A 22,248-nucleotide genomic window follows, 5' to 3' on the forward strand; every position below is an offset into this window, starting at 1 on the left:
AACTATGAAAATTACTTGCTGAAATAAACACAAATCTGAAACTGTCCTCTGAACTTTTTATCTCTGAATCAACCTCCATGCTAGGGTCTCACAAACTGAAGCTCTTCCACCGAAGCACACCCTTCTCACTAGGGGGAGCCCATATGACTCTCCGAAACCTGGGATACTCAAGGTTGTCAAACCTTAAGCCCAAAATTGCAGAAGCATAGAATAGAAAACTCACAATGAAATATATTTCTAGCTATCAAAGCGACCTTCTCCTTTTATCAATAATGGAAGTCGAATTATCCATGCAAGACTCTGCCTTCAACTTCCATGCATTTTGGTTCACTGATGGTGAACATGGCCATGTGCATGACTAAGGGAGTACACTTGAGTTCAACTGAAGTAGTAGAGAGAAGAAGCATGCGCTTAGTCTAGTAGAGATACTCTTATGTCAAACTGCTGTGAAGTGGGAAAGAAAAAGGCACGTAACTAGTTAACTGGACCACACACTCAGTTATCTCCCCATGCTGTAGTTAACTACAAGAAAAATGCCAACTCATCCCTAAATTAGTGTATGCGTCCCAGTGGTCTTCAGTTCACTCTTACATGCACTCCAAATAACTCCCTGTCACACTCAGTCTTATCCATGTGCATGCATCCAAACCCAATGTGGCTCTGCATTCTTCTCCTCCTGGGTAAGCCAAGGAAGAAACAGCAGATTTGCTGTTAGTTTTCCTGGTTTGAGTTGGGGACATCATATTAAGGAAAACAAAACAGACATATTCAACAGTAATGATAATTCTGTATGTCCAAGTGGCAGAAGGTTCCACATTTGATAACAAGTCAGCAATCATGACAACTCAGTAGTATTTTTCAGTCAAACTTTGATGGATCAACAGGATGATCTCAAGATAATGGCATCAAGGATGTCAATAATGTGTAATCAAATGCTGGAAAAGAACTAGTATACGCCTATCTTGTAATTTGTGTAAATAGAGTTATTTCTAATATGCAATGTCTTGTTTAGGACATCGGTGATGTCAACAACGTTTAATCAAATACTAGAACCTCCTATACAAAGAGGTTACCTGTAATACAATTTGTATATTAGAACAGGTGCCTATCTTGTGATTGTATAAGGTTCATACCAACTTTAAATTGCATACCTGAGAAATTGATGTGACATTCACAAAAAGACTTTGATTTGGTGAGCATGCCAGCTCACAAAAGAGATTCAAAAAATTCCGTAGGCATGCAGGACAACCAACAAGCAAGGGAACGGCCTGCAAGGTTCCAATTGCAGTGAATCATCCATCTAAAAGACCAAGTGTTATAAAATCCATGAAAGTCAAAATAATATGTAAAAAGTATACATCATAATCTGTGTAATTATTAAAATAGCTTCAGGTGTATCTAATCAAGGTTACTTGGGAGCGAGAGTGGGAGTAACATTTTCAGAAGCTCCCAGTTCGGGAGCGAATCGAGGAGCGAATTTATATATATATATATATATTTTGATGCATATATGTCAACAAAAGCATGTAGAATGATGAATTAGCGATAAAAAGCATAAAAGCATAGATTGAACGATATAGCATCAATCATCTAGAAGTTATAATCTTCATCAACCACATCCACAAGTTAGTAACATACAACATATTGAATCTCATGATTCATCAATCTTAAAGTTTCAAGCTTTCAAAATTCAATATATAACATTTACCATCATTGATCACCAAAGTTGTACTTGTAAGCTAAGTGTAACCATTACAACAAAGAATATCTAACATGATATGAAATGTTATAACTTATAAAATGAAATGAGATGAAACAACTTTCAACTTTCACAAAACATCATATTCATAATTCATTACCAATGAGTTATAATTGCCACCTTCAAACTTCAAACTTAAATTGTCATATACTGTTTACAAAAACCATCATAATAAATATGAAAGAGTCAACAGTAATAAAAACTACTAGAAACTAGAAAAGACAAGTAAATCTATTATGTATTTGCTAATGCTTGGGCCTCTTGCCGCCACAAGAAATGTCTAATTTTTTAGTCTTGTTGGAAAACCAGGATCTTTGTCATTAATATCACCCTCTAAGCATTAACATAAGATAGAAAAAATATAGCATGTCAAAACAAGATTTTGTTTGAGTGATGGGTACATTTTTAGTAGGGTCATGATAGAGGAGTTCGACAACCAATGTCACTAACATCAAGGTTCATAGAGGGATTGGTGTTCTTGATTAAATACAAGTTCCATACCCTAATACATGACAAAATCCAATGGAAACATTGCAATCCCCCAAATACTGAAACACTGAAAAACTGATAAGTCTGCTGGATTTTGAATGAGATCTAAAATTCTACTTTCTCCGTATGAAATCCAATGAGGTCGGAACCACTCTCAAACATCTTGAGTCATTTCATGGTAATGTTAAAAATTTAAGTAAAAGGATGAAAGGATTCCTTTCATCCTTTTACTTTAAGAATTTAACATTACCATGAAACACATATTAATACTAGGGCCATAGGCTTGATCATTAGGCTGCCCCACTCAAAAATTATTTGTTTCTTTGAAAAAAAAAATGAATTTGGAATGTTACTGCAAAAAAAAAATTGAAAAAAAGGCTAGGGAGAGAAAATTTTGCTCCCAGGGTCGCTCCCGAAATTCTCTCCTTGTGGGAGTGATTTTGGGAGCGCGCTCCGTGAGCGGGTTCAAGGGGGGGGGAGCCGCTCCCCCGCAACCCTGTATCTAATTACAAAAGTTGCATTTCAATAATGCTGGCATTTGTTAATTGACCAATATACTCATTTCAGATTACTCTATTGGATGGTTCAAACCCAAAAGGTATAAGCTTTAAGATTTTCCCCAGTATGAGGACAGAGAAATTGCAGAGAAATCATTGTTTTCCATTCAACTTTCATAATCCAGTAAATTCATCAGAATAAAAACTTATGCAAAAGAAGAATATATGCATATCGTTGCACTGATATGTCTAAATACAGAAAGGATTGCCCATTCTTCTTGATATCCACAAATAAGCAAATAAAGATAATGTAATATTCCTAACCCAGAACATTCCTCAAACCCCAGCAAAAACTCCAACCAAATATGTGCAAATGATATAATAACCCAGAAGTGATAAAATAATAGTGGAACAACGTATAATAATGTAAACCGGAAATATAAGCAGATACACAAGAAATGCAGCGAGAAATGCTATGCCATTTTATTATACTGAGCAATAAAATGAGTACAAGAGGTGATTAGACAGATGGCACCTCGACTTGCACAAGGCAAGTGAAGAAATACTCTCAGAATGACAAGAATGGCCTCTTTGCGTGGATGTTGTTGCTGTGTTGCTGCTGCTGCTAGAAAACAAATGATGATTTGGGGCTGCTCCCCACCTCGGAAAAAGCTGAAACTCTGGATTCAGGCTCTACTCAAGAAACCCAGAAAGCTTTCCTGGAATGGCTAACCTCCGAAAAACACCCTCTTGGGGTTCTGCGCAGTTCCTCAATGCCCTGTGCTGCCACTGAAGAAAACCCCTCTAAACTCTACCTGAAACACTGCCTGAACCCTACCAAAAATCCTCCAATGAGACAAGAGCTGGACCCCTACTCAATCTCCCAACATAACTCCACCTGCAAAACCCAATTCCAGCACTACAACCAAAACGAACTACGTCCCTCTCCAAGTGCTGCACAATCCTCCAAAATGCTGATGAAACTGCTACTGAAATGCTGATAAAACTACTGCTGAAATGCCGATAGAAATACCTTGCCCGAGCAGGCACTCGAAGTCCCCCAGGGCTAAGGGTGAGATCACCGAACGTAGACACTCAATGAACTAAACAGTGTTGCGGACCAGCTAAACAACCAACGTGCTCAGAAGTCGAAACGACTAGCTCAAAATGCACATAACTGAATGATCCAAAATGAGGGGGCTCCTCTCTATTTTATAGTCTCTGCCTCTCACAATCCCTAGGCTCACCTCCTCCTGCGTGCTTCTCCTCTTGCCATGTGTTCTTCCCTCCTGCACAGTCTCTCCATGTGTCTGCGTGGGCTCCATTTCTACGTCCCCCTTTGGCCCCCTTGGCTCCCCTTAAAGTCACAACGTTGTGCTATCTAGGAAGTGACTTTTTATTCTAAAGTGAGTTATGTCCCCCTTCCTCACTTTTTTTTATTTACAAATAACTATAGAAGGCAAAAATTGAACAAAATCGAATATTCCAATTAGCCATGGCTAATTAGGAATATTACAGTGTCCCCAAGCAAAATGTTGTTTGTCCTCAAGCGACTGAAGAGATGGATGCTGCAAGATGCTCTCACTCTCCCAAGTGGCATCCTCATCCGGCAAATTCTTCCAACTCACCAAGAATTCCCGGACCGTCCTGCTCTGCCGCTGCCTCTCCCTGGTATCAATGATAGCCTCCGGCTACAATGCCAAATTCCCCTCATCATCCATGGGTGGTAGCTCATCTGTCACTGTCACCTGCTGCCCCAATGCCTTTTTCAGGCATGATACATGAAAAACGTTATGAATCTTGCTGCCTTGGGGCAGCTCCAGCTCATATGAAACCTGTCCAACCTGCGTATCACCTTGTACGGCCCATAAAAGCGAGGCTTGAGCTTCTCAGCCCCCTTCTGCTTTAGTGACGACTATCGGTATGGCTGTAATCGTAGGTAGACCATGTCCCCTACCTCGAACTGTCTCTCCACCCGCCCCCTGTCGACATATAGCTTCTGCTGGTTCTGTGTTGTAGCCATATTATCCTTGAGAGCTCGGAGAATATCCTGACTCTCTTGGATCCAAATCTTGGCTCTGGGAGGCTTGCTATCACCAAACATCACGTCAGCAAAAGATAAAGGATGATACCCATATAAGGCATAGAATGGTGACATACCAATGGACATGTGATGTGAAGTATTGTAGCAGTACTCCCCTAGATGTAGCCACCTCAACCATGCTCGCTGCTGCCCACTGACATAGTTACGCAAGTAGCCCTCTAGCCACTTGTTAACTATCTCTGTCTGCCCATCTGTCTGTGGGTGATAACTGGTACTCGGTGTCAACTCCATCCCCACCAACCGGAAAAGCTCCTGCCAAAACCCGCCCATAAAACGGCTGTCCCTATCACTGACGATGGTCTTAGGAAGACCATGTAGCCTGAAGATCTCCCTGAAGAACAGCTCGGCCACCTATGCTGTTGTGTAGTGTGCGGATATGGCAAAGAAATGCGCGTACTTTGTCAGTCAGTCAACGACGACAAAGATACAATCCTTGCCCTGTACCATGGGCAATCCTGTGATGAAGTCCATCGAAATGCTCTCCCATTTCCCCTCCGGAATGGGTAGCGGTTGCAATAAACCCGCAGGATGGCTCATCTCTCACTTGTTCCGCTCGCAAACATCGCACTCCCTGATATGCCGGAGTACGTCCTCCTTGAGGCCCTTCCAGGAGAACCTCTCTCTAATGGCCCTGTAGGTTTTGGTAAACCCCTGATGGCCTGCCAATGGTGAATCATGTGATGCCTAGAGTATCTTCTTCTTGAGCTGAGATCCCTCAGTCAAGAAGATCTGATCCCTGTAATAGATGATCTCATCGATCACCCTAAACCTGTCATCTGCCACCTGTCCGTCCAGAATCTCACATGCAAACCTGTCTTTGGAGTACTCTACTAAGAGTCGAGCCCTCCAGTCTGTATCCAAGCTCATAAGAGACAACGTGGCTGGTCTACGTGAAAGGGCATCTGCTACCACATTGTTCTTACCCTTGACATACTCAATGTCAAAGTCATATGCTTGGATCTTACTGATCCACTTCTGCTGCCTCTCCTGCAACTGCTTCTGCTCCAAAAAGAACTTGAGGCTGTTGTGATCAGTCCTCACCCTAAACCTGTTCCCCACCAAATACTGTCGGTACTTAGCCAATGCATGCATGATGGCCAGCATCTCCTTGTCGTATATAGAATACAACCTCTCGTGCGAAAGGAGCTTCCGGCTCTCAAAGGCTATAGGGTGACCTCCCTGCATCAATACTGCGCCGATCCCCTCTCCCGACGCATCACACTCCAAAACAAATGGCTGCGTGAAATCTGGCAATGCAAGCACTGGGCAGCTGCTCATAACCTCCTTGAGCCTGTCAAAGGCTCGCTACGCTGTATTCAACCAACTGAATGCCCCCTTCCTCGTCAAATCTGTCAGGGGTGCAGCAAGCTGTGAGAAACCTTTGACGAACTTCCAGTAGTAAGTACAAATGCCAATGAATCCTCGAAGTTCCGTCACGTTTCTCGGCTCCGGCCAATCTCTGATGGCCCTAATCTTCTCCTCGTGGACCCTCACTCCGTCCACTCCAATGATGTGTCCCAAGTATAACATCTTCGTCAACCCGAACTCACATTTGGAGAGCTTGGCATAGAACTGTTGCTCCTCCAAGATGCGTAATATTGTCTCAATATGCTAGAGATGCTCCTCCCACGTCCTGTTGTAAATGAGTATATCATCAAAGAACACCAACACAAACTTCCTCAGGTGACTACAGAAGATGTGATTCATGCAAGACTGAAATGTAGTTGGGGCGTTGGTTAGCCCGAAGGGCATCACCAAAAACTCAAAGTGCCCATAATGACATCTGAAGGCGGTCTTGGGAATGTCCTGCTCCCTCACGCGAATCTGATGGTACCCTAATCTCAAATCAATCTTTGAGAAGAACCGTGCTCCTCTCAACTCATCGATCCTGGGTATGGGGTACCTGTTCTTCAATGTCCTCTTGTTCAGGGCCCTATAGTCAATGCACATCCTCAATGTACCGTCCTTCTTCTTCACCAACACCACAGAAGAAGCAAAAGGACTCATGCTTGGTCAGATGTGCCCAAGAGCCAGCAACTCCTAAATGGCCCGCTCTATCTCGTCCCGATAGGCCTTGGGATGCCTATAGGGGGTGGTGATCACTACCTAGATGCCCTGCTCAAGCTCGATAGTGTGCTCAAACCCCCGATCCGGTGGCTGTCCTGGTGGAATCTCTCCAAACACTATGGCATACCAATCAAGGATGGACCGTATCTCTAGATGTACCGTCTGCCCTGTAGTCCCTGCCTCTGATGCACGCAGTTCCACTGCCCACTTTATGTCTCCCTTCCGAAAGACTGCCTCCATCCGATGAGCTGAAATAGTTTGAGGCGGATATGTGTGTTGTCCCCGTATCTTCTCATGCCTCCCTATCTTCTCATCATCCCACTCCATCTCTAGGGTCTTCCAATCTGTCGTGACCTTCCCTAAAGTGATAAGCCACTGAACACCCAGTATCATGTTGGTGTCCGGAATATCGACCACAAAAAAGTGGTGAGTCAATGTGTAGGTACTCATCGTCACTGAAAGCTCTGGGACATAACGAGCACACGTCATGGTCTGATCTCCTGGGACCAATACTGAAAACCCATCAAAACTCTGTGTCTGAATACCTCTGCGTTCAACCATCTGTGCATCAATGAAGTTGTGGGTTGCCCCACTGTCAACCAAAACTGATACGCGCTGGCCACGTAATGTCCCTCGTACGCGTAGCGTCAAATACTTGGGAACTCCTCGCAATGCTGCAAGGGCCCTCCTGTGGGTGCAAAAGATGCACCACCTGTTGCTGCTGGTGGTGGCGGCAAAGGTCCCTGTATGTCATGGCCATCTCTTGCCTCCACATCCTCCTCGTCATCCTCTTCTCCACTGGTCTCAGAGAAGACCTCAATGAAATGTGCCTTGCCAGCAGCACATCTATGCCCTGGTGCCCATGGCTCCTAACATGTGAAGCACAACCGCTTCTTCTTCAGCTCCCTCTTGACATCATCATCAATCTGCACTCATCCTGGATTCCCCTTTGGAAGTGGAATGCTCACATCCTTCCCCTTAGACTGGAAAGTCTGTCTCTGGGGGTAAGGTGTCCGGGTCCTAGGTAAGACATCCTGTAGGTCCCGGGTCCTGCTGATAGCATCCTGAAGGGTGGTTGGTCTAGCAGATCTAACTAGATCCCGAAGTGGCTCTGCTAACCCCTCAACATACATATATATCCTCCGTGCCGTGGATAGGTCTAGCACCATCACGGAGACCCTCAAGAAATCTGCAATGTAGGTCTCTGGGCTCCCTATCTGCTTGAGCCTCGTCAGCTCAACAAAATGCTGCTCTAGATCCCTACGGTCAAATCGCTCCATCAATCTCCTGGTAAACTCAGCATATGTTGTCATTGTAGAATGCCCGAGTGTAACCATCCCATGAAACCACCATTCCTGGGCCTCACCATCCAAATGCAATGTTGCCACCTTGATGGCCTCTGTCTCCGACATCTGGTTAAGCTGGAAATAAATGTCCAGCTTCTCCACCCAAGACTTTTCCGAACTGTTTGATGAGCCATCAAACGTGGGCAAGTGGAATCTACTCGTTGCACGGTGTGTGTCGCCATCATGGTAATGCCGGTACCCTCTGTGATGGTCGTGGGGTCTGCTATCCCGCTAGAGCTGAACAAAATCTTTGAATGAGAGGGCTTCCCTGAACTCCTGCCCATAGGCCTGGTACTCTACAAAATAATTGCCCATATGTCCGGGCTCTACCTCCTGCTGGGCTACGGCCCCCGTGTCTACTCCTAAGAAAGTGGGCATGGTAGAGCGTGTAGGGGCATGTGAGGCCACCTGCTGCGCAGTATCACGCTGCTCTGGCAAGTGATGGGATGCACCTGATCCCTCACCAATCTGAAAAACTCGTGGGCTCTCACGTTGTCTGGCCTCAACTGTCGTGAATCTCTGCCCCATCACCTCAATCTGCCTCGACAGATCCTGTACTGATTTGAGGAGCATATCCGCAAATCTCTTCCCGTCCTCGTTGGCCATCTGTTCTGCGTCCACTACTGGCTCTCTCTGTTCTGCGTCTATCACAGGCTCCACCTGTTCTACGTCCACCACAGGAACACAGTCTCCCTCCCCGTAGGTATTCTCCAACCTACGTCCAGTGTCTCTGTACCTCCTACCTCTGTAACAAATGTAGGGTTTTTCCCCTGGTGTCATAGATTGCTAGCTCCACAGGCTGAGCCAGATCTATGCTCTGATACCACTGTAATATTCCTAACCCAGAATATTCCTCAAACCCCAGCAAAAACTCCAACCAAATATGTGCAAATGATATAGTAACCCAGAAGTGATAAAATAACAGTGGAACAGCATATAATAATGTAGACCGGAAATATAAGCAGATACACAAAAAATGTAGCGAGAAATGCTAAGCCCTTTTATTATACTGAGCAATAAACTGAGTACAAGAGGTGATTAGACAGATGGCACCTCGACTTGCACAAGGCAAGTGAAGAAATACTCTCAGAATGACAAGAATGGCCTCTCTGCATGGGATGTTGTTGCTGCTAGAAAACAAATGATGATTTGGGGCTGCTCCCCACCTCGAAAAAAGCTGAAACTCTAGATTCAGGGTCTACTCAAGAAACCCAGAAAGCTTTCCTGGAATGGCTGACCTCCCAAAAACACCCTATTGGGGTTCTGCGCAGTTCCTCAATGCCCTACGCTGCCACTGAAGAAAACCCCTCTAAACTTTGCCTGAAACACTGCCTAAACCCTGCCAAAAATCCTCCAATGAGACGAGCTGAACCCCTGCTCAATCTCCCAGCATAACTCCACCTGCAAAACCCCAATCCAACACTACAACCAAAAAGAACTGCTTCCCTCTCCAAGTGCTGCGCAATCCTCCAAAATGCTGATGAAACTGCTACTGAAATGCTGATAAAACTACTCTTGAAATGCCGATAGAAATACCTTGCCCGAGCAGGCACTCGAAGTCCCCCGGGGCTAAGGGTGAGATCTCTGAACAGAGACACTCAATGGACTAAACAGTGTTGCAGACCAGCTAAACAGCCAGCATGCTCAGAAGTCGAAACGACTAGCTCAAAATACACAACTGAATGATCCAAAATGAGGGGGCTCCTCTCTATTTTATAGCCTCTGCCTCTCACAATCCCTAGGCTCACCTCCTCCTACGTGCTTCTCCTCTTGCCATGTGTTCTTCCCTCCTGCGCAGTCTCTCCATGTGTCTGCGTGGGCTCCATTTCTGCGTCCCCCTTTGGCCCCCTTGGCTCCCCTTGAAGTCACAACGTTGTGCTATCTAGGAAGTGACTTTTTATTCTAAAGTGAGTTATGTCCCCCTTCCTCACTTTTTCTATTTACAAATAACTATAGAAGGCAAAAATTGAACAAAATCGAATATTCCAATTAGCCATAGCTAATTAGGAATATTACAGATAAATATGAAATTGTGTTATTGAAAGCATTCTAGAGAACCTATCGCAACAGGAGAAGTAGGAAGCCAACACATTGTAGATGATATTACCTATCCTATCTAGAGAGACTAAAGAAACTCAGAATCTCTGAATACTTCAGATTTACCCCTCTATAGCAAGAGAGAAATAGAGACAGACAGCGAGAATTCTCCCCTAACTAGAAAGGAAAATTTGTAGCACAAAATGACACTCAGAACTATGATATATGCTAACTGGTCTACTTTTGCAATCCGATAATTTCACACACATTTCAAGGACAATGAAGATGAAAGAAACTGCTAAAAGGAAATAACTGACAACAAAATCCATTAATGCCTCATTTGAAAATGCCAGTTAGCATTCTCCCAACCCTAAAATCTGCCAATAAAGAGCCTCAATCAAGTCTATGACGCCGGGTAGCCGCCAATTCTTTTTGCAGTTGTTCACCTGTCTCTGCAGAACGGAGATGGCTCCAACACACCCATAAACGGGGTCTTGCAAACAGGCTTCAGCGTCCTAGGCCAGAGAGTTCACTGAGTCCTCCCGCTGATGAGGGGGCAAATTGTTGAGAATTTCAGTCACATTGCTGGCTCCGAAGATCTTGTGAACATTGGCAAATTTTTGAGGTTCTTCCGGAGGAAAATATGGTGCAAACACATAGTCTGAAGTACACTTTCTTCTTAGGAATTTGCAAGCAGCGCAAGGTGAATTCAATGAGGTGGAAGCCATTTCTGCCATGGAAGATTAATCATCATGCTATACTATGTCGTAAAGGAAATTAGTATTTGATACATAAATATGACTAGCGAGAAGGTAAAGTGCAGGAATCAAAATAATTAAACCTAACCCACTCTTTCCGCCAAATCCCCCCACCAATTCATGCACAAAATTGCCCATGAAAAGTAAACAAAATTACTCAACCAAACCAATCAAAAGCCATGCCTTAAGGTGGGGCAGTTCATTGCCCACCAGGGGTTGGGACAATCATGGGTTCCTTAATGATGGAGGGGGCTCATTTAGGGCCCATAGGAACCAGAGTGATGGTCATGGGTAAGGGGTAGAGCTCATGTTAGCTTTTTCCCATGTGCTAAATTTGTATGTCTCAGCTATCTTTTGCATTTTGTGGTACATTTCTCGTTGAGAGTGGCCAAATTATGTTTTTTCCTTTCTTCTTAGCTGCATCAAGCTCCAGGGCATAGTTTCAAGCTCGGCGCAAGGTGTGGACAAGGGGAAGGGGAGGCTAACCCTATGTGGACCCAGTGGATACATGTGGACCCAGATGGGAAAATAGATGAACGAGGCTAAAATGAGTGGAAGGGGAGTGATGTAGGTGGTATCGGGAAGTGGGACCATGCAACCAAAATCGGGATTTCCCATGTAGTGCCAACCTTGAAGCCAATGGCCAATAAAGGAGATCCCACAGGACTAGGATACAAGGGTAATCATGGAATCGGGCAATGGAGACAAGAATACAAACCTAACCCACTCTTTCCGCTGAAGCCCCCCACCAATTCATGCACAAAAGTGTCCATGAAAAGTAAACAAAATTACTCAACCAAACCAATCAAAATTCATACCTTTGGGGTCAAGAGGCCCACCTTCAAACATACAATCATGACAAGTGGTCGAGGGATCACATGACTGGCTCAGGTGGCAAAGACAATGGCACATTGAGCTATTCGGTGGCTGCAAGGAACTACTAGCTACTGGCCGAGGACCATATAGGAGAAAAAAATTCTCCTATATACACTTCCCGTAGGTGGTGGGTAACAGTCTCGTTGTTGCCACTTGCTCTAGTAGTAGTCCCTTTGGAACCTCTCCTAGGACCCCTGCTAAATTGAGCGATAATAGCTCCCTCATACATTTGATTAGTATTCTAGTAAAATAGTAAGCGACCATAAACATTCCACTTTTGTGCTCAATACATTAAATGTCCCATGAATTTTCATAAAATCAATGAGGTATGTAGTGCCATCATGAATTATATAATGGTCGTCTCTCATATCCCCTAGGTTATGAAACCCAAGAAACCTTGGTTCAACAACCCAAAGATCTAGATGTGCAACCCCTGCGAAGATAACGTAAGTACACACCTTTACAGTTACCTGCAACATTTAAAAATAACTAGCCTAAGGGGTTAGCTCAATTGGTTGTTGTCAATGTTGTTGGGCATTTGGCTAGATAAGTACTAGTGGGTACCTAGTTTTATTGCCCCTAGCTTAGGTGCACTAATCTATGCCAATGACTTTACTAGGGATGACATCTACAAATGTGGGGAAGTATCCCTCAGGTTTCTCAACAAGGTTTTTCTTGGGAAAAAAACATTTACAAGTAACTTAAAGCATTCACACAAGCTAATCAAGGGCGGGATTAAAAATGAGGGCCCAATCTAGGGGAAGTTTTTTAGCTCTTAGAAATGCAATTGGGGCTAGGTGCAACCCCTAGGTTCCAACCATGAGAAATTACAAATTTTCTGATAAAAAAACTCAAACATCTTGCGCAAAAATAAAACTTAAAATACCTATAAATCCCTTGATTACACATTGGCATAAAGCCATTAACTTGTTTTAGATGTTTCAGATTTTCTAATTACCAAAGGGATATAGTTTCATCATATTTCCACCTTGCTAAATGGGCACTACCAAGGCAAAATGAGTCCTATGTATTAAGAATCTCCATTTTGAGGACTTTATAGCCTTCTATAAAGCAAACTTGGAAGGGAAATAAGAAAAGACAGTAAAACTCTAAGAAACAAAAAAACTTCTATGGATTTCTTTTTTAAATTTAAAGAAACACATACATGTAGAAAATATCTGCATAAAAATACTAAAAACATATATTTTCCTTTAACATTTAAAAGTTTTCAAATTTTCATCATTAATAGTTATTGAAAGGTCTACGTCGACACTCAGAATGCAAAATGATGCAAAAGATGGCAGTCAAAACGGAAGCTTTCCGCATCCATTTGAAAAATTCAAAAATGCAATGTTGCAAAAGCCAGACTCGGGAATAAATCAGCAAGGGTCCGAAAATTGAAAATGTCATAGAAGTCGGGAGAAAATCGAAAAAATCAGCAAAAACTCGGCAAAATTAAAAAAGACTGGTTGAAAAACTCAAGATTTTGGGGATTTTATCGGGATTTTGGTAACACTGGTAAAATGTTAGGGTGCAGTATACGGGCATATGATACAATGGTTGGAAAAAAGAAACTCTACAATCTGCATGGGATGCAAAGATGCAAGAATGCAAAGATTTGACCATGGTGGCAAAGGGTAACAAGACTCCTTGCACCCATTCTACATGTGGAATGCAGAAATGAAGAAAAGGAGAGAAAAACTCAAAAACAAAGCTCTGCACTCAGCATTGGACATGGGATGCGGGAATGCAAGCAAAAAGATGAGAAAGATTTTAAAAGGAAGTTTTGCATTCAAAACACCAGGTAAAAAGAGGGACAAAGGAAAATCATTATCAAGGTTCCTGAAATCATTTCCATTCCTCCACTCAAGCATTTTGTAACTTTTTTGTAATTTTATTTCCTTGGAAAATATATATATATATATATATAAAACAAAAACAAAAAAATCTTACCGATTAAAAATAAAGGTCTACCTTGACATATATTAAAGAGAAAACCATTCTTGTATAAATATAATGAATAACATTACATGAGAGAAGGATTGAATTAGGAGTAGAATGTCAATGTACCTGTTGTACTTGTTGGCGCAAAACATCAAATTGATCAGTAGTGCAACAAACATTCCCCGTAATAGTTGGGCAAAGACTCTGAATCTTTGAAGAAAATAACTTACTAGGCTGGAGAAAGTCAGCATAAACTAATTAGGAATTCAGCAAGCTTCTTTTTGGTCAAAATTTCCATCAATATAGACCACAATATCATGACATTCTACTTGGCACACATAAGTTGACAGAGGTTATTCTAAATTCAGCAAACCACCATTACAAAATAAACACATTTATAATAATAAATTTAAAGAAATTTAATCATTCAAAAACACATACAAAGTTAATCATAGAGAACATTTCCAATGCTTTTTTACTCTTCTGAATATCAATATATCATACAAACAAAAACTCAAAAACTCGTCCATACTAAAGTTATGATATTGCTGATCTTGAGTACACAATTTTAGTACATTGGTCAAAGGCACTAAATCACTACCTAAGTCTACCAATTTGCACTGAAACAGGGAAAACTTCGAAAGATGGTAATTTATGTTTAAAAATTAGCCCAAAGGAATTAGTTTTCTTTGAAATGCTACATATGTTACTTCAATGGTCAGATCAGTACATCAGGGTATGTGAGTGTTTGTAGCGCAGAAAGGTATTTCCATGAGGGTATCTACTTATGGAAATCATCATTAAAAGTATCCTATGCTTTTTCAGAATTCCACTTTATTAATTAATTAATTAAGTGAACATTCTTTTATTAAAGTGATTTTTGAGGAAAAATAGAGTGCAATGGATACAAGCACTATTTCTGAATTACGGTAATTACTTGTGAATATATATTATAGTTTTTTTATCTTCATCAAGCAATCACACTTCAGAAATTCAACTAATAACCACGAAAGGAAAGTAGAGATCACAATGTTGAAAACTTAGGATATGTGAGATCACGTGTAAGAGAGAGAGAGAGATGTTTGAGTGATAAGTGAATATATAAAATAAAAAAGATCAAGTGTATTTTATACTCAAGATACCCAAAAGACATGTCTCTTTGTAAATTAGATCATGTCTCTTTGTAAATTAAATTCTAGTAAGTCTGCACATATACATTTTTACTCATATTTGCTAAAGTGTTGAAGAACACATAAACAATAGTGAGCAGTAACTCGTGGTAAGTATATTTATTTATATCTTGTTCCTTATCCCATCTTTTACGGAAATACTTGTTTAAATTATGGTGGGTAGTAACTTATAATAAATATGTTATTTACACGAGTATGAGCTATTTTCAAGGATCTTAATTTTAGGTGATTTTGTTGATTTCCTTTCTTTTAATTTTTTTTCATCTAATTTAAAATTAAATTTTCTTTCATGTTTTTACATAGTATTATAAATACATCAAGGATTATGAAGACCAACCATAGCTACATTCTTCAACACTCCCTCTTGTTGAAAAAAAACTAGGGCATCCTTTATACTGATAATTACTTATTTAGTGAGGTTAATATTTTTCCATCACAAAGTAATTACACAAAGGAGCTCAACAGTAAATACAAAATACCATAAGAATCATAAAGAGAGCCACACAATAACACAAGAGTTTACCCTAGGAAAACCCACATGGGGAAAAACCCAGCAATCATTTCCTTATAGAATGAAATCAACAAGAGAGGCATCAAAGTCAAGATGACTAACCAGCATAGTAGACTCACTAAACCTCTCACGAAAAAACCAAGTCAACCCTCACAAAACTGTCCACAAAGCATCCTGGAATAACTTGATCAAGATCTGAAATAGGTCTGCTCCAAAGGGCTGAAATTCGGCCTCTATCTCTACCTCAATAATTCAGTCCCGATCTCAAAAGAGCCACAGAAATTCCAGACATTTACCTCAGGGATATACCACAGACAATCTGCACTGATCTCAGCCTTCTATTCATGCTTGAGCAAGGGCAAAAGGAATATTTCTTATGCTTCTGAATTTGGCCTCCTTGACTCCTTGTATACCTTTGTAGATGGCAGAAACATATTACTTGAGTGAAAGATCTGAAGTGCCTTGAGGGAGGACGAGTCACTTTTATTTATAGTCTTTTTTGAGGGTCGAATGGGTGCCATAAGGGGCTTAGACAACTTGGTCTTCTTATAGAGGGAAAATCATAATTTCAAAATTCAAAATTTTTCTTTTGAATATAAAATCAAATAAATATTTTATTTTTCTTGCAAGCATGAAGAACATGCTTCATATAAATTTTCTTTTACAAATCTAATTCATATTTCATCATTACAAGTACAAATGAATATTATGAAGACCGACCAAGCTATAAAATTCAGCACTCCCTCTTAGCTAGGGAAGTATTCACAATGACTATCCAGATGTTCTCAAGTTGATAATTCTATAAGGAAGGATCATCAAGATTAAGATAAGCATCATCATCAATATTATAATCACCAGAATCAACTACATTGCCATAACTCAGTTAGTACCCCCAAGTATGGCACAAATGCATCGTTCCACCAAGAGGCCTCAACAAACAAGCTCACTCTAAACAGAGATCAAAGCATGATACCAAAATAAGCTCACTCTAGCAAGAGATCAAGGCACGATGCCAAACAAGCTCACTCTAGAAAGAGATTAGAGCACGATGTTGGAAGGCTACAACTTCTAGGACCACTCTCCCTTAATCCAGATCAAAGTGACACAAAGACAACATCCCTAATCAGGTCATAATGACACAGGGAGAATGACTGTCCTTCGCAGGACCATTTTCCTACACAGGTTAAAGTGACACAAGGACTGCAGCCCTAATCAGGTCACTATATAATGACACAGAAAAATGTCAGTCCACTAGACCATTCTTCCTAACCCAGGTCAAAGTGACACAGGGACTAGAACCCTAATTAGGTCACTATACAATGACACGAGAAGAATTTCAGTCCATGTCTGTGACATCATTCTCCCTAATTCCAGTCAATGTACTAGACACAGGGATAACATCCCTAATTCCTATTAAAGTACATGATAAAGGGAGAAACCATATCCATGAAGCAATCTGGAAGAAAACAAAATTCCCTCTAGAAAGAGGCTTCGTCATCATATCAACTATATGCTCATCAGTGGAGATATATTTGAGCTTCACGACTCCCTTCAGCACCATATATGTCCTCATGGTCGTCACCTACACTCTATCAAAGATAATCTTGCAAGTAATCTTTGAATTCATACTGCTTCTCAACTTGCCAATCTAGTTGCAATACACTCGACCTTTACCATACAAAGTGCAACAGATGACTGCTTCATACTCATTCAAGAAATTATAACAGATCCCAGAATGAAGCAACATCTTAATGAGTTCTTTAAGCCATTCAACACCCTTAGCTCAAACTAAATTTGTAGTTGTACTTTTCAAATCATCCAAAACCAATTGTATCATGTTGGTAACACATGTTGAGCAACACATATTGGCTCAATCATAAATTGTTCTAATCCATTCACTAGATCACAAATGCTCTCCGGTCACCCAAGTGGGTGCTCCCTCTCAGACTCAGACGTATCCTTCGGTGGTAGTTCAGGTTGCTCCCTCTGCCACTGTTGTCTTTCAGTATATCAGCTATCAATGACAATCCATCATCTCAAACTCAGAGGTCAACTCCCTCTAAAGTCTTCAATGAGCTCTTCTACTCACAAGCTTGAGGTAGCTCTTATGTACACTTCTTCCTCCTCAATTATTGAGGAAAGTAGTCTCTACATCAACCTAGTCCAATCTTCAAAATAATGGTAGTAGAGTGTACCTCATAACAGGGACAAATGTCTTGTCATAATCCTCTCTCTTACTGGGAGAACCTTCTATTGCTAAACCTTGTAGATACCATGATCAAAGCATACTTCAAGCTTGTTGATCTAATCGCTCCCTCTAAGTTCAGATCTCATCTGGTATAATATCTCTCAACAGAAGTCATGATTATGGGAAAGTCCTCTTGCTTTGCTTCATTTTGCACTTCTTCCATCTATTTGTCAAATACTTGGTAGCCTTTACTATGTACTTGCAATCCTCACTAGGAGGCCATGGAAGAACAATTACAACCAAGCAAAGAACTCAAAGACAAGAGACTAACTAATAGTAAAATGACAACAATAGTAATAATCAAACAAGAGAGATATAAAATACTTATCTTTTGAGAGGAGAGTCAACTTCCTCTTGATCTTAGCCTTCTTGCATTCATCTTGTAGCTTCATAATCCTTGTCTTTAACATTAGCATGATGTCATACCTTAATGGCATGGACTAGGATCTCTTCTTTCAATGGAATTGATCAATCCTAGGATTTTGACCACAAGCCCTAGGGATTTCTTATTCAAGACCTTGCTAAACCCTAGATATTTCAATATTCAAAACCCTAGAATCTGGCCAAGACATTTAGCCTCCTAAACCCTAGATTTTCTTGTAAGTCCAAAAGTCCTTGACATACATCGGGTCTCAATCCTTCAACGAGATGTCTTCATCAATAGTCTATGCTTCATCAAGTTCAGTCTTCAACTTTAAAGAGGGGCTTGCCCTCTTCTCAATGAGCATTTTATCATCTATAGCAAACTATCATAGAAACTTCAAGTCTCCTTGATTCCTTCTAATCAAACCTTTTTGTCTTTCTTTGAGTATAAATACAAGATGCATTCTGTTAGATATTTCCTATGGGCAGCTATGGGGCAAATTTCCCCATAGCCTTAAATGAATCCCATTGTGCCCTAAATAAAGAATTTATAATTGGATAAAAGAGATATTAATGAGTGCACTTAGCGCTCTCCCTTTGTGTGACAACTTTATTTGGGCTAAGAATCTTCAAACAATTTGTTAAATATATTTAATAAGAATTTATATAAAAAATGACGAGGGCAACATCATATTTACATGAGTTACCCTAGCCTTTGTTTTTCCACCCTTCTTCATATGTCTTGCATTTTATTGTTTTTTCTTTATAACTGCTCGAGGCTCCAGGGAATGAAAGCATGATGTGAATGATATAGCAGTGAATACCCCCTTTAGGTTGAGCAATTCATCGCCCACCAGGGGTTGGGACAATCATGGGTTCCTCAATGATGCAGGGGCTCATACAAGGGCCCTAGGAACCAGGGTGATGGCCATGATAAGAGGTAGAACTCATGTTTGGCTTTTGTCCACGTGCTAAATTTTTATGGCTCGGTTATCTTTTGCATTTTATGGTATATTCCTGCTGTAAGTGGCCAAATTATGCTTTTAACTTTCTTTTTAGCTGCATCAACCTTTGAGGCATCATTCCAGGCCCGACCCAAAGTGTGGACAACGGGAGGGAGAGGCTAACTCCTTTTGGATCCAATGGACAAATGTGGATCGGGATGGGAAATATGTGAAAAGGGGTCATAATGAGCGGAGGAGTGATGTATGTGAGGTCGGGAAGCAGGAACACGCAACCAAAATGAAGTTCCCATGTAGTGCCAAACTTAAAGCTAGCGGCCAATAAAGGAGATCCCACGGGACTAGGATACGAGGTTAACCACCAGTTGGACAAGGGGACAAGAGTACAAACCAAGCCCATTCCTTCTGCCGAACCCCCTCATTAATCCATGCCCAGAAGTGTCCATGATAAGTAAGCAAAAATACCCAACTACGTAATGAAAAGTTATACCTTCAAAGTTGGGAGGCCCACCTTCAAACATACGATCATAACAAATGGGCGAGGGTGCATAACAGCTGGCTCAAGTGGCACATTGAGCCATCTAGTGGCTGCAAGTGGCTGCTGGCTGCCGGCTGAAGACAAAGTAGGAGAAAAATTTCTCCTATGGGTGTCACCCACAAGAGGTGGGTAATAGGTAGTACAGCAGTTTTTTGTTATTTCTAGTTTTCTCAACAAGGAGTACAAGGTCAATTCAGAGTGTTTTTGGCATCCATGCATTGCTGTGTTTTGAGCAGCATGCAAACGTTTCCTTGAGTTTTTTCCGAAGGAATGAATATCTGATTTGAAAGAGTAATTACCTGTGTTGTGGAAAAATTAATTGTTATGCTTCCGCTGTTTAATTTCTAGCTTGTGTGATTGATAATATGCCCTGAAAGCAAATTTCAACATTAATTAAATTCAACAATCTACTTGTCTGATTGAGATCCTAAGGACATCAGTCACCTATGGACTGAAATTCCGGCACTGCTGAAGGTACCCACATCAACAAGGTTTTACATGATGAGAACAAGCACATACTTCCAGACAAATAATCTGTTTATTGTCCACCTGGTATAACCAATAAAGGATGCTAAAGCATTCACAGATTGGCAATGGTTAGACCTATATGTACATAATACCACTCAATCATTGATTCAAATAGGAAATAAAGACATAATTATCTTCATTATGTGCATCAAAATACATAACCTTTGCAGGAAAAGTTTGCAGGGAAATTTTAAACCATCCGCGGTAAACTGTTAAACGAAGTCTTTCACATATGATTGATAAAGAGGAAACATCAATATTTCCGTCGGCCTAATCAAAAGTTTACTCTCAAGCTTTATAGTTTAACAAGACATGTCAACTAAAAATTTGTCTCAGATTTATAAAACTAATAAAATATCATATTCTTCAGGCAGACAACGTACCAAGAAATCACATATATCATGTTTGGTTGTTTTATTACATAGCTGTACATTCAATTACTTTTGAGAAAAGCTTTTTTATTTTCTTCTATAAGTATTTTTATTTGTATCATGCATTTCTGCATACTTGTGCTTTATCAATGCTTCATACTAAAAATCAACAATTGTGATAGTCTCATGCCACTCAAAAGGTGTATAAATGTACATTTTATGACTTCACAGAGACTCCAAAAATGTAATTGTTTGAAATAATAATAATCAAGGGAGATCAAAACCTTCACGGCTGGTACAGAATAGGGGCAGTTTAGAACTTTTCCATCTTCACGTTGTCCACAAATGCCGTACATCGAGCAGTATTCATTGGCATGTTTTTCCCTGCAAAGATTAGCAAATAGGAATACGCTAATGATTCAAGAAATACTGGCAAGAATTATATTGTAACATATAGCATGCTAAACAAAATAGAAAGATATAAATAGATTTGAAAATACTTCGAAGTTGAACAATGAGACTCACCCTATAAGCGACCACAACAAAACAGATCAGACTCTCCACTCCCAAACCTTGACATTAGTTAGATGGGTACCTAAATAGTGCCATCACTGTCATAGAGTTGACCATATCGCATTGCATTGTTTTGATCTCGCTCCATGTAGTTTATGTGGAAAGAGAAGTCACCTTTCATAAAGGTGTTAAAAACAAACGAAGATTTAGAGAAAACAGGTAAATTTAGGATGGTTAGGTGCTTGCAACTGGATTTTGGAAGCCGAGTTGTTGGAGTGGTTTTATTATCGAATTCATACATGGGTATAGGTATACTTGACTGAGGAGGTTTCTACAGCAAATGGAAATGAATGTTTTGATTTAGGAATTGATGATTCAGGGTGTGATCGAGGCCCACTTGATTGAGTCTTTTGATTCAAAGATCAAGTCTTCCGATTCACTCAAAGGCATATGGTTACCCTTTTCCACTTTCAGGGGGGGTATACTGATGCTTTTGATTCACATGTTCAAGGACTTCTCACCTTTCAGTTGGCAGGGGGGAAGATATTGATGATATCCGTCAGACTTCAAGTTTTGAAGTCTACTTTTGGTTTCATCAGGATGAGGGATTCGGGATTTTACCTTAATCATTTTAGGATTGATTGATGATGGATTCAGGATTTGATGATGTTGACATGGATCAATAACAAAGGGTTTCGGATTGGTAAGTTTCAAATTCACCTTCAACACTTGGATAATTTCGAGATTTTCAGGAGTTTGATGATGTTTTGACGGATTTTCAGGGTACTGGTATGGATGGATAATTTGCCAGTTTTGGCATTTGAGGATTCAGTCATTTGCAGATTTGGACTTGCATGACCAGTTCACCTTGTTTACTCACACCAGACTTTTTGGCACAATTATGGCTCACTCATTGTTGAATCATTACAGGTTTTTCATACACAATTTTATTCAAGATACAGAACTGGGATGCTGATCAACACCTTTTCTATCAGCTGGATTATTAACAGTTTTTGTTAATATTGGAGAGTATTTTTTGAACTCATTAGTTCACTTGATAGACTTCAAACATCACAAGGATGGTCTTCTGAGTTTGCAGAGGATAGATGATCCTTCTGCACTTTCACTTGACACATTGCATTGTGAA

General features: G+C 40.7%; 1 protein-coding gene across 2 annotated transcripts in view; it reads right to left on the minus strand.

The window, feature by feature from the left end:
* Nucleotides 1–22,248, minus strand: part of LOC149237701 (uncharacterized) — a 492,469-nt gene that overhangs the window by 414,630 nt on the left and 55,591 nt on the right. For both annotated transcript variants that reach the window (XM_089372754.1, XM_089372755.1), the window contains exons 3-5: nt 20,873–20,972; nt 14,004–14,111; nt 1,152–1,268 (exon numbers count right to left, since the gene is read on the minus strand). In XM_089372754.1, the coding sequence (XP_089228880.1) occupies nt 1,152–1,268; nt 14,004–14,111; nt 20,873–20,972 (325 nt within the window). The remainder of the gene's footprint in view (nt 1–1,151; nt 1,269–14,003; nt 14,112–20,872; nt 20,973–22,248) is intronic.

Source organism: Pinus tabuliformis, chromosome 8, assembly GCF_031772625.1.
Source record: "Pinus tabuliformis cultivar Carrire ecotype Pingquan chromosome 8, CPIR1, whole genome shotgun sequence".
Classification (NCBI taxonomy): Eukaryota; Viridiplantae; Streptophyta; class Pinopsida; order Pinales; family Pinaceae; genus Pinus; species Pinus tabuliformis.